The sequence below is a fragment of the Eubalaena glacialis genome, chromosome 11, assembly GCF_028564815.1.
Source record: "Eubalaena glacialis isolate mEubGla1 chromosome 11, mEubGla1.1.hap2.+ XY, whole genome shotgun sequence".
Lineage (NCBI taxonomy): Eukaryota > Metazoa > Chordata > Mammalia > Artiodactyla > Balaenidae > Eubalaena > Eubalaena glacialis.
Window position 1 is genome coordinate 23,268,837 of NC_083726.1, and position 12,303 is coordinate 23,281,139.

The window sequence follows — 12,303 nt, forward strand, 5'->3', positions numbered from 1 at the left end:
ATCACAAAATGGGATAATACGCAATCTTAAGAAAGTAATGAGAAAAACACCCTGATAATGACTAGTCTCTGGGATATGTTGTTTACACCAAAAAAGCAAAGAATGGTATATACATTTCTGCAGAAGAGTATATCTCTCACTCTCTCTCTCTCTCTCTCTCTCTCTCTATATATATGTATGCAAGCTATACTAAATGAGATAAAAAACAAGTATGTGAATCTAGAGATGGATACAGATGTGATATATATATATATAGATGGATATATAAGGCTATATATTATACATATAGATATCTGTTTATATATGCAAAAAGAAACATTAGGATGTTAAGACAAAAACGGTTACCTTCAGAAGGTAGGGAGGGAGAGTGGCAGGGAAGGGATAGGGATGAAAGTCAGACATCCCTGAATAAAATTTATTATAAAGCTTTGATTTGGAGTCATACAAACGTTTTATCCATTTTTAAAATATCAATCTAAAAAAATAATAGGATGAACATAAGTGGCTTCCATATTTTATTTTCCACTGTCATCTAATCCTCATTTCAAATGACTGCAAAACCCTAAAACAAATGAATGTGCTAACTGTACATGTATGTACTTCTCCTGTTATTCATGCTTATTACAAATTGTCAATGTCTATCACTAGCCTAGCTGTATTTTGTCCTGAGTTCTGCTGCAAATTTCTCAAATATATTCCAGTCTAATGAAGTACCATATGTGCCTGAGTTCCTCTCATTACATTCTGAATTACAGACCTACTTTATGATTTCAGAACTAGCATGGACAAAATAAGTACTTTATCACATGCCCAGTAGTTTTCAATCAGTGAGTTCTATGGTTACCAATTCGTTATGTGAAATTTTCTCTGCCTTATCTCTGGAGCCCAATCTGGGACATACAGAGCTAAAGGCCAGAAATGAAAGTGGTTCCCCAACTGAAAAATCTCCCTTGAAAATCCTTCTTTCCCTTCCCTTCTTGCTCTCTCTCATCATTTCTTTGTCACTCACAGCCTCCAAAACTAAGTCCCTATATTTCAAGAAGAAAGACAATGTTTCCAGGAGATTTTTAAGAATAGCAAGGGGTAAGGATTTTAGAAGTGACAGGAAAGGCCAAAAGAAGGGTTGCTCCTCCACTCCTCCTAAAATCCAGGCAAAACCCAGGAAGGGGAAATTTCCAACCACGCCTACCTTGAGGATCTACGGGTAAGGTGCGAGATCTCCTAGTAGCTCTGAATCTTTCGATTCAAGGCCTCTGCTGAAGAGAACACTGCCCACAGCACCTACTCTTTCCCATTGCTGCAAACAGGACTGGAGCTTGTTCACACTCACTGCCTCTGCTTCCAATGGGCAGATTCTCACAGGGAAGTTATTCAGTGTTAGTTGCACTGCTGTACTCAGAATTAGGAGGAGCTTACAGAGCTTATCCACTCCCTCTCATCTTATATGCATCTCCATGCTGAAGGGCTATAGCTCAGCCACTCTCCAGCCATACCTTCATGTATATGGCAAGGTTGGCGAACTCACTAAAAAGTCACTGAAACAGGCTCAGAACACTGAAGAAGTGCTTGCCATAGTCAAGCTTCCTTTGAAGGTAGCCTGTGAACCAAATGAATTTCCCTATTTTCCAAATAAAGGCCCATACCCATCTTCTTGGACTGTAATCACAAGGGGCTTCAAATTACTTGGTGGTAAGATAAACTCAAGGAATGAGTAGTAACAAAGCTTGGAAAAACTAATCCATCTATGGAGAAAAAATATCAGGGAATTCACTGCTTTTGAAAAAATTAATATAGCAACTCACTGGGTAGAATTCTTCTAGGTATAGACACTGAGTATAAAATCCATCAGGTTAAGGGCAAAATTATAAATATAAACAAGAAATCATTTTATTCATTAGTGCTTAGCAATGAAAATTCTAGGTTAACCAATTCTGATTTTAACTTCCATCTTACCTTTCTCAATGATCTAAGAAATGTGAACTGGACTCATTTCTCATCGTTTCTTTTACAGAAGAGTCTGTGCCCATATTTAAGAGATGCCATGTTTCTGCCTAGGAAACCAATGGTCATGCCATTGTTTCCCCAGACCTTGGCACATACTGACTGTTCGATAAATGCCTGGTGAATGATGTTGTCTGTCATTCTCTGTTTACTGTCAAACCAATTCTTCAATCACTGCTAAAGTATTAAAGCTGTCAATGTGGCTTAATATCCTAAAGCTAAAGGTCATTATGCTATGAAGAAAACACTCTATAATTTCTCAAGCAAACATCCTCAGCAGTTAATGGTTTAAGCAACCCATTCTTTGTCATCCTTGTACCTCTGAAGACCCAGACTTCACAGAGTAAATTCAACTACTCACCTCCACGCAGTACTGGGGCAAAGCCACCACTGCCAAATGGTTATGGGGGGAGAAGTCACAGTACTGGACAGTGCTATGATGGCCTGTGTGGATTTCTGCCAACAGGCCACTGGTGTGAATGTCAAACAGCTGTCAACATAAAATAGAGAGATATCTATAAAAGTAAAATATGTTAAAAGATAAGCTATACCCAAAGTGAATCTAAATTTATTTCTAAAAGAATACCCTCCCATTTCAAACATAGAGTATAAGTCCTAAAAAAATACTACAATTACTGACAATTGGCATAATTATTAACTCATTAAAAAGATATAAATATACATATACTTTTTAAATACTGCTCATCCTGAAACACGTTTCCTATAAAGGAAAACTTATCACAGATGATCATGCTAGCCTAGAGAGAAATAAAACCTTTGTGAATACATGAATGGACTAGCCAAATTAATATACAGAACAGTTCTCCCTAATGTTCGTTTATTCAAAAGAGAAAATGCCTACTCATAAATGAAGATGATCAAAATAATATAGGGCAGAGGCTTACTGAAATGAAATTAGTTCAATCATTTCTATTTCTCTTCAGAGCCCAAAGTACTCCATTATCAATCATTTTCCCATTTTTGAACCAAAAAAAGCTATTTTTGAGTAATTCAAACTTCACTTCAATTTTTGAAAGATGTTTAAATGCTGAATGTACTCTTCCAAAGTTCTTGCCAAATGATAAAAACGTTTATACCAATATACAGTATAACGATTTAAGGCCAAGCCATAGTCTTCAGGAAGGAAAAAAAAAGTTTCCAGTGGAAGCCATGAAAATGTTTTGTGAATGCATAGCCCTGTGAGCACACATAGATGGTAAGCAGCATGGCATCAGGGGCCAACAATAAATGACAGGAAATCATACTTAAAATGCTTCCCAGGACAAGTTGTTCTTAAAAATTAGTGGCTGAGAGTCATAGAGGAAACTTGGCAAGTATGGAATAGGCAGCTGTCCCAATTATTGGGTAGCAAAAAGAAAAGACCTAATAATAGGAGTGGGCTAATAACACAAGAGAGTTGGAAAGAAATAGAGGAAAAGAATAGAGAGACCAAAGAGTAAGAATTGGAATCTACATGTAGTTAAGGGTAATCTTAGGGTAGCTTTATTTTAGCATGGTAAAATAAAGAGCTGGCCTATAGATTTTTAAAACAGGAAAGCATTTCACACAATATAAAATTATTTTCCTCTCTCACTGGACAGATAACTTTAAACATTCAAATTTGGCTCAACACCATTAGTCTTTAGGGGAATGCAAACCAAACCATAATGAGATGCCACCTTACACCTAATATGACAGTTATAATTTTTAATAATGGAAATAAGCAAGTGTTGGCAGGATGTAAAGAAACTGGAATCCTTGTACACTACTAGTGGGAACAGAAAATGGTATAGCCACTATGGAAAGGTCTGGTGGTTCCTCAAAAAGCCCAGTATAAAATTACCATACGACCCAGAAATTCTACTCCTAGGTATATACACAGAAGAACTGAAAGCAGGGACTCAAACAGATACCTGTACACCAGTTCTTGTGGCATTATTCACAATAGCCAAAAGGTGAAAACAACCCAACAACAGATGGATAAACAAAATACAGTATATCCGTATAAGATTATTACTAAGCCATAAAAAGAAATGAAGTTCTAACACATGCTACAACATGAATGAACCTTGAAAATGTTATGCTAAATGAAATGAGCCAGACCCAAAAGGACCAATATTGTACGACTCCACTTATACGAAATATCTAGAAAAGGCAAATTCATAGTTTAGATTAGAGGTACCAGGGGCTGAAGAGAGAGAATAGGGAGTTACCGCTTACTGGTTACAGTGTTTCTGTTTGGGACAATGAAAAAGTTTTGGAAAAGTAGTGATACCTGCACAAGATTGTGAATGTAATTAATGCCACTGAATTGTGTACTTTAAAATGGTTAAAATGGCAAATTTTACAAATCTTCACATCTTGTAAATGTAGTGGTTCCTTTCTGTTCTTACAGACTTTAACATACTTAAAGAAAAAAGGAGATATTTTTCTTTGGTTTCCTGCTAAAGGGGTAAAAACCTATAAGCAACCAAGATCCAAGGGTCATAACTACTAGATCAATAATAATAATATAAATGGCCCCTCAGTTTTTATACAACTATATATATTTTTTTTTTTTTTAGATTTATTTTATTTATTTATTTATTTTTGGCTGCACTGGGTCTTGGTTGCTGTGCGCAGGCTTTCTCTAGTTGCGGTGCGCAGGCTTCTCATTGTGATGGCTTCTCTTGCTGCGGAACATGGGCTCTAGGTGCGCAGGCTTCAGTAGTTGTGGCACACAGGCTTCAGCAGTTGTGGATCACGGGCTCTAGAGCGTAGGCTCAGTAGTTGTGGCGCACGGGCTTAGTTGCTCCGCAGCATGTGGGATCTTCCTGGACCAGGGCTCAAACCCGTGTCCCCTGCGTTGGCAGGTGGATTCTTAACCACTGCGCCACCAGGGAAGGCCCCAACTATATGTATATTTCAACTGTGTTCTTTAAAACTGTAATCTCTTGGGTGAGGGAAATAGGGAGAGGTTGATAAAAGGATACAAACTTTTAGTTATAAGATAAATAAGGTCTGAGGATCTAATGTATAACATGGTGACTATAGTTGATAACATTGCATAGTATAAGAGAGTAGAACTTAAATGTTTTCAACAAAAAAAAAAAGAAAGAAAAAGAAAAAAAGGCAAATACGTGAGCTGACACGTGTTAATTGGCTCGATGGGAGGAAGCTCTTCACAGTATACGTTTATCAAATCATCACGTTATACACTTTAAATATTTTACAATATGTCGATTATACCTCAATAAAGCTTAAAATAAAATAGAATAAACTTGTAATATCTCTTATTTAAGTCTTTAAAATTACCATCAGAATGGAATGGCACTGAGCCCTAAATCAGAAGACCTGGCTCTCCGAATCACAGTGTAACTGTGGATACATTATTTGGCTGCTCTGAACCTCAGCTGCCTCATTATTATCATAGGGCTATTGCAATCTGCTGTGCCCTTTGGTTATTTATATCAAAAGAAATTATATGTAAGAGCACTCTGAATACTACAAATGTAAACTATCACTTGAATTGAATAAAGAAGAAACATTGCCTTGCCATTTACCTTTCTTTGCACATCTTCCTTATTTACTTCATAGAAATTTCACAAACTTCTTCAGTTGTTGATAAGTATTTCTCTCAGTCACCAAATCATAAAATTTTATGGCTAAGAAATAACTTCGAAAATCACCTAAACCAATGTATCTCAAATGGGGGAAAGGGGGGAGAGTAATGCAGAAAGCATTCCATCCATATTTTAGATAAATTTGAGAAACACTGGTTAAACAACATAAATTGTTTCTTTCTTGTAGGACTCCGGAGGCCTTAAATATGTTTGTACACACTGAAGTACCTCTAATAGCGGAAAGTAATACATAATATTTCCCAAACCCGTGACCATGGAGACCTTTCCTCACAAGGCCTATGGACATTCCCTGAAGCATAGTTCTGAGAACTACGGGAGGTTAGAGCATTTTCCCAAAATCGTTCAGCTATACTTTATATCAATAAACAGTGTAAAATGCAAAAATCAATTAGATGTTTTAATTTTCTTTAAATTAGACTAAATTTGGCTTTTTAAAATACTAGTACTTACAAAGACTTTATTTTTTGCTGCCACCATTATCCTAGCACCATCAGCAGACCATGAACAGCATTTCACTATCACTTCCATATCCTCTTGAGGCTCCTCTGAATTTAGAAAGAACTGCTTCACATTAATGCTCTTCCTCTCGTTTGCTGATTTCACATCCCAAAGCTTCAAATTACAAAAATAAAAAAACGTTTAAGTTTGTTTTGATCTCAAATCACAACTCTAGAATTCCACCTGGCCTAAATGTCACGCAAATTATTCAGTTCACCTAATGACTTATTTTTAATTATGCATAACTTTTCATAAGGCTTTTAAATTAAGTATTCCAGTTTCATTCAGCACCTTCCTAAAAAGAAAAAAAGAGCACTGCCCAAAATGCAGAATGTAAAACTACACAAAATGTTAAAAGAGCCTTGCATGGTGTGGAGGAGGCTAAACATTAGGTGTTGACAGCAAGAATGAGCGTGGAAGAAAGAAGAGACTCATGACTTGCCACGGCTGCCCTCTGCTGGGCCAGGCATGAGGTTTGCTTCACATGCACAGCACGGACACTACACACAGGACCCAGCCCAAGCTGAATTATAACCTAGCAGAGCATCAGAGACATAAGAAAGTCCCTGAAAATAGAAAACAAAAATATGCTGAAAGGAAGCAAGCCACCTTGTGTGCTTGGTGGGGTCAGACAGGGCTCTAACACAACTGGATCCTGAGGAATGGGATACAAAAGACCAAGCCTCACTCGCTAACAGAGCCACCTGAGCAGCCCAAATGACAAAGGCCTTCAAGAAGATCCATCTTCACTCCCCTGGGCCTTGAGCAGTGTCCCAGTTTCACAGAATGATAATGGCTGCCATACACAGACCAAGGGTTGGCCAAGGAAAGGGATTTAAAAAAAAAAAAAAGCTGCTTCTCAGGCTTTAACTCAGCTTCCAAAGCACAGCTCCCAGGGTAAAACCCGATTTGACTAGCCAGGCACACGTTTAAATCTCTCTTGAGTTTAAAGATTATATACACTAGAAATACAGCCAAAACCAAAACCTTTCCCCTTGCAATAACTATAGGTAAACTGGATGAACCAAAAGAGACATCTAAAGTAGTTAGCCCTCCTCGACACTGAAGAGAGAAAATCTGAACATCAGTGCCAGAAGCTTCAGTCACATCAGTCAGATTATATGAGAAATCACACTCTGTTTCCCTCTTAATACGAAAAACAAAGCAATCATTGCCCGGATTTAAGAAAGAAAAAGAAAACTAACACAACACAATTTCACTACATCTATCTAAACTACATCTTCTGCATGTGGACCTGACCTTAGCCACTATCCGAGGAGTGATGAAATTCCACATATTGAGGCACCAAGTAAATACCAGCATTTCATTTTGAGCTAGTCACTGCACTGTATCCAAGGCCCATGTGCACCCTGGTCCTTGTGTGGTTCAAACGGCAATTTTTAAATAAAACTCACATTTTGAAACAGTTTACCATCAAGGCCTGAAAAACACATGCTTATCAACATGATATGCTATAAAACATTTAGAAGATTACAGAGCCATTTGGGACAGGAAATAATTTTATGGTTCTTCATCCTCTCAGAAAATAAAAGCTTTACAAGACTTTAACCTTGAAATGCTGCTATCCAGCATCATTTTGCAAGACCTCTGCTTAGTAAACATCACTGCATCAGTGCAAACCAGCCAACGATACTGGCTTAACAGTAAAAGCTGCCACAAACACGGCCGTTCTTACCAAGAGTGCAGCAATGTCTGTCCCCTGCTGTTAGTGCTCTACAGTCACATTCTGATACTCACACCTGAATCAAAATCCTGTCCCTGAAGACTTTTAAATTGTTTTTCTTTTGAGTTTTGAGAAGTCTTAATTCAATTTGAAGGGACACGGAAAAGGTTTATCATCTTGAACACATTTATTAACCACTATGCTAGTCACTTTGAGACTGTATAAGTGAATCAGATATAGACACTCTTCTCAAGGAGTTTACAGGCCAGTAAAGGAGGTAAGACAAGCATATAAATGACTCTAACACAAGATATGCCAGATGTGTCATTTGAGAGGAGAAGATACAGCACAGTGGGAATGCTTTACCAAAGCCATGGGCTTGAGGAAACACTTTTTGCAGAGGGGGCCACCTCACTCTCCTCCCTGAAGATCAGCCTACTTTACACCAACTTAAGACGGACACTTTACACCAACTTAAGATGGACTTACGATGGATTTCAATACCAAAAAATACCAAAGAGTCTAGGCTAAGGGGTCAGCATAAGCTAAAGTACAAAATGGAAAAGCACAGACAATGAAAAGGGAGAACAAGTGCACTCTGGGTGCCGCAGCAGGAGCCTGCACACTCCCCCACAGAGCCCCTGCCTGCTCTGAGCCCCCTCCACATACTTTTTTTTTTTTTTTTTTTTTTTTTTTAAATTATTTATTTATTTATTTATTTATTTAATTTATGGCTGTGTTAGGTCTTCGTTTCTGTGCGAGGGCTTTCTCTAGTTACGGCAAGTGGGGACCACTCTTCATCGCGGTGCGCGGGCCTTTCACTGTCGCGGCCTCTCTTGTTGGGGAGCACAGGCTCCAGACGCGCAGGCTCAGTAATTGTGGCTCACGGGCCTAGCTGCTCCGCGGCATGTGGGATCCTCCCAGACCAGGGCTCGAACCCGCGTCCCCTGCATTAGCAGGCAGACTCCCAACCACTGCGCCACCAGGGAAGCCCCACCCTCCACATACTTTTACCATTTTCATGGTTTGTCTATTCACTTACCTTTCTCCCCAGCTAGACCCTGAACAACTTCAAGCCAGGAACTATACTTTTTTTTAAAAGTGTTTAAAAACCAAATGCCTAGTACAGAATCTGGCACATAGTAAATACTCAATAAATGATCAATAAATACATTTTAAGTGAAAAGACAAATTATTCCCATGTTTTAAGCACAGGTGAGTAGAGACAATAGCGTTACTGAAAGAAACAGGGTTCTGAAGATAGAACACATACATTCATCTCCACACCCTCCCAAAACCCACGTAAAACAACAGTAAAGAGAATTTTTCTCTCTAAGCCTAATTCACAAGGTAAAGGAGAATGGAGGAAGATATTAGAGCAACAAAACTATAAAGGCTAGAAAGAAAAAAGACAAGTGATAAGGGGACTCCTTCAAATTGAATCCTGAGCCCACAGTGGGGAAAGCCAAGAAGTAGCCCAATTCACACCAGAGAACCCCCAAAAGGCTCAGGAAGTGTTGGGCCTAGCACCTTCCAGTAAAGATGGAGCTAACACAGGAGGAATCATCGAAAGTCCCTTGAAATCCCTTCCCCTACTATGCCATCCAGATTGCCCTACTCTGGCTGAAGAAAAGAGGGTTAATCTACACCCAACACAGTTGAGAGCAGGGTCACCATTCTGAAAATAGGGAATTTAAGAGAAAGTCTATATTCCAAGTGTTGAGATCTCTGCCTAGATATCTTCGCAGAACTTGCCAGCCAGACTTATACCCTATAGGAAGGGGACTGAAGATTTTTCTCTGAATACCCCACCAGATCAAGACGAAAGATCTAAAGAGTCTGACATTAGGAGTTCACCATCAAAAAATGACAGCCAGATAACACTACAGGGAAACACACTATAAATAAGCTCACAATTTCCTATCAGTTTTTTGGTGCTCCACTCTTTAAATGTGCTTTGTTTGTCTGTTTCTTATTATTTATTTTTGGCTGTGTTGGGTCTTCATTGTTGTGCACGGCTTTCCCTAGTTGCAGCGAGCGGGGGCTACTCTTCATTGTGGTGCACGGGCTTCTCATTGTGGTGGCTTCTCTTTGTTGCGGAGCACGGGCTCTAGGGCATGTGGGCTTCAGTAGCTGTGGTACACGGGCTCAGTAGTTGTGGTTCATGGGCTCTAGAGTGCAAGCTCAGTAGTTATGGCGCACACGCTTAGTTGCTCTGCGGCATGTGGGTTCTTCCCGTACCAGGGCTCGAACCCGTGTCCCCTGCACTGGCAGGAGGATTCTTAACCACTGCACCACCAGGGAAGTCCAAGTGCTGCATTCTTTAAGCATGATCAGATATCCAAGGATCAGGCAACTAAGATATAGCCCTAAAATGCAGACAGAAACCAAAACCAACAAACAGAAAAAACAACAACTATAAAAGAATATGAAAACTTAAAAAAAACTATTACTAATACCCAGAAAAAGATAAAAGATATTGTACCCACAAAACAAGAATAATATTAAAAAGGAAACTGATCATAAGAATGGGTACACTTAAAAATATGATAGCAGAAATTAAAAACACAATAGAAGGAGTGAAAGATAAAGCTAAATAAATCTTCCAAAAAGTAGGACAAATGGACGAAGAAAAGAGAAAAATAAGAAAACATCCCTAACAGACATTCTAGAAAGAGAAACTAGAGAAGAATAAGTCAAATAATTAAAGGAAACCTCCAGAACTGAAGGACATGAACTTCCAAATTGAAAGAGGCTATCGAGTACCAAGCACAATAAATGAAGACAAACCCACACCAAGGCACATTATCATTAAATTTTTAAAATACTGGGAATAAAAAAAGATCTTAAAAGTTTCAAGACAGGAAAATAGATCACATACGAATCAGAATGGCATCAAACATCTCAAGAGAAACTTTGGAAGCTAGAAGACAAGGAAGCAAGCAATGTCTCCAAAATTCTAAGGAAAAATTACTTTCTTCTGTATGCAGTCAAAAATATAAATTAAGTATGAAGCTAGAAGAAAGACACTTTTAGACAGACAAGTTCTCAAAAATTTACCTCCCAGGGATTCTTTCTTAGAAAGCTAGAGGAGATTTTCCACAAAGCTGAGAGGGTAAACCAAGAAATTCAGGAAACACGGGTTTCAACTCAAGAAAAAAGCAAAAGGAACTCCCAGGATGGCAGCTGAACACTGGGAATAGTACCACCAATCATAATGGAGCAAGGTAGAACCCTCTAAGAAAGTTATTTCTAAGAAAAGAAAATGTCAAATTAAATACCTGATACTTTTAAATTATTTAAGAAAGAACTTAGACAAGGGATAGTTTGAAGATGAATTAGTGGTATGCACATTTAAAAAATAATAGGGGGACTTGCCTGGTGGTCCAGTGGGAAGATTCCACGCTCCCAATGTAGGGGGCCCGAGTTCAATCCTTGGTTGGGAAACTAGACCCCGCAAGCCTGTCGCAATTAAGAGCTCGCATGCACAACAAATAAGTCCATGTGCCGCAACTAAGACCTGGCTCAGCCAAAATAAATAAATTTAAATAAATAAATGTCAACCTTTGGGCTTCCCTGGTGGCGCAGTGGTTAAGAATCCGCCTGCCAATGCAGGGGACACGGGTTCGAGCCCTGGTCCAGGAAGATGCCACATGCCACGGAGCAACTAAGCCCGTGAGCCACAACTCCTGAGCCTGTGCTCTAGAGCCCACAAGCCACAACTACTGAGCCCACGTGCCACAACTACTGAAGCCCGCACCCAGAGCCCACGCTCCACAACAAGAGAAGCCACTGCAGTGAGAAGCCAGCGCTCCACAACGAAGAGTAGCCCCCACTGGCCACAACTAGAGAAAGCCTGTGCACAGCAATGAAGACCCAATGCAGCCAAAAATAAATAAATAAATAAATAATAAATAAATTTTAAAAATAAATGTCAACCTTTAAAAAAAAAATAAGCAAATGAAAAAAACAAAGCTTCACTGTTAAATATACAACATCTTTAATCCCAAAGAAAACAAAGTGGTGTACCAGAAAGGGGAAAAAAAAATCATCATATACTACATGGCCCAACTGTGATCAGTCACAATGACGTAAAAATCCTGAACACTGATCTAATCAAAATCCTGAAACATATAGGAACCACAAAAAGTAGTTCAGTTTGGAGAAGAAAAAATGAAGAGTTCAGTTTGGAGCACAGTAAGTTTGAGGTATGGCATATTATCTAAGTGACAGCAGTGAGCAGGCAGTTAAAGATGCAGGATGCAGCACATAAGAGAAATGAGGGCTGGAGAGAACACATCTGAAAGTCACTCACAGAAGGGAGAAGAACTGAAGCCACAAGGCCAGCTGAACTGGGATGGAAGAAAGGTGATGGAAGTAGGTAGTCAAGATTAGCATCTTGAGGAAGCAGCTATATTTTAATGGGCAGGAAAAAGAGTTAAAAGGGTTAGAGACACAGAAAGAGAAAGAAGAAAACACTGATGTCAAATGAGTAGA

General features: G+C 39.0%; 1 protein-coding gene across 6 annotated transcripts in view; it reads right to left on the bottom strand.

Annotated features, from left to right (window-relative positions):
• Positions 1–12,303, bottom strand: part of APAF1 (apoptotic peptidase activating factor 1) — a 109,510-nt gene that overhangs the window by 53,055 nt on the left and 44,152 nt on the right. For 5 of the 6 annotated variants that reach the window (XR_009702639.1, XR_009702640.1, XM_061206224.1 and 2 more), the window contains 2 exons: positions 6,075–6,236; positions 2,363–2,491 (listed from right to left, as the gene is read on the bottom strand). Coding sequence is in view for 4 of the 6 variants with exons in the window: in XM_061206224.1 (XP_061062207.1) it covers positions 2,363–2,491; positions 6,075–6,236 (291 nt within the window). In the remaining 2 variants the exon portion in view is untranslated. Of the gene's footprint in view, positions 1–2,362; positions 2,517–6,074; positions 6,237–12,303 lie in introns of those variants that run through there. The other variant, XM_061206226.1, reaches the window with a different exon arrangement.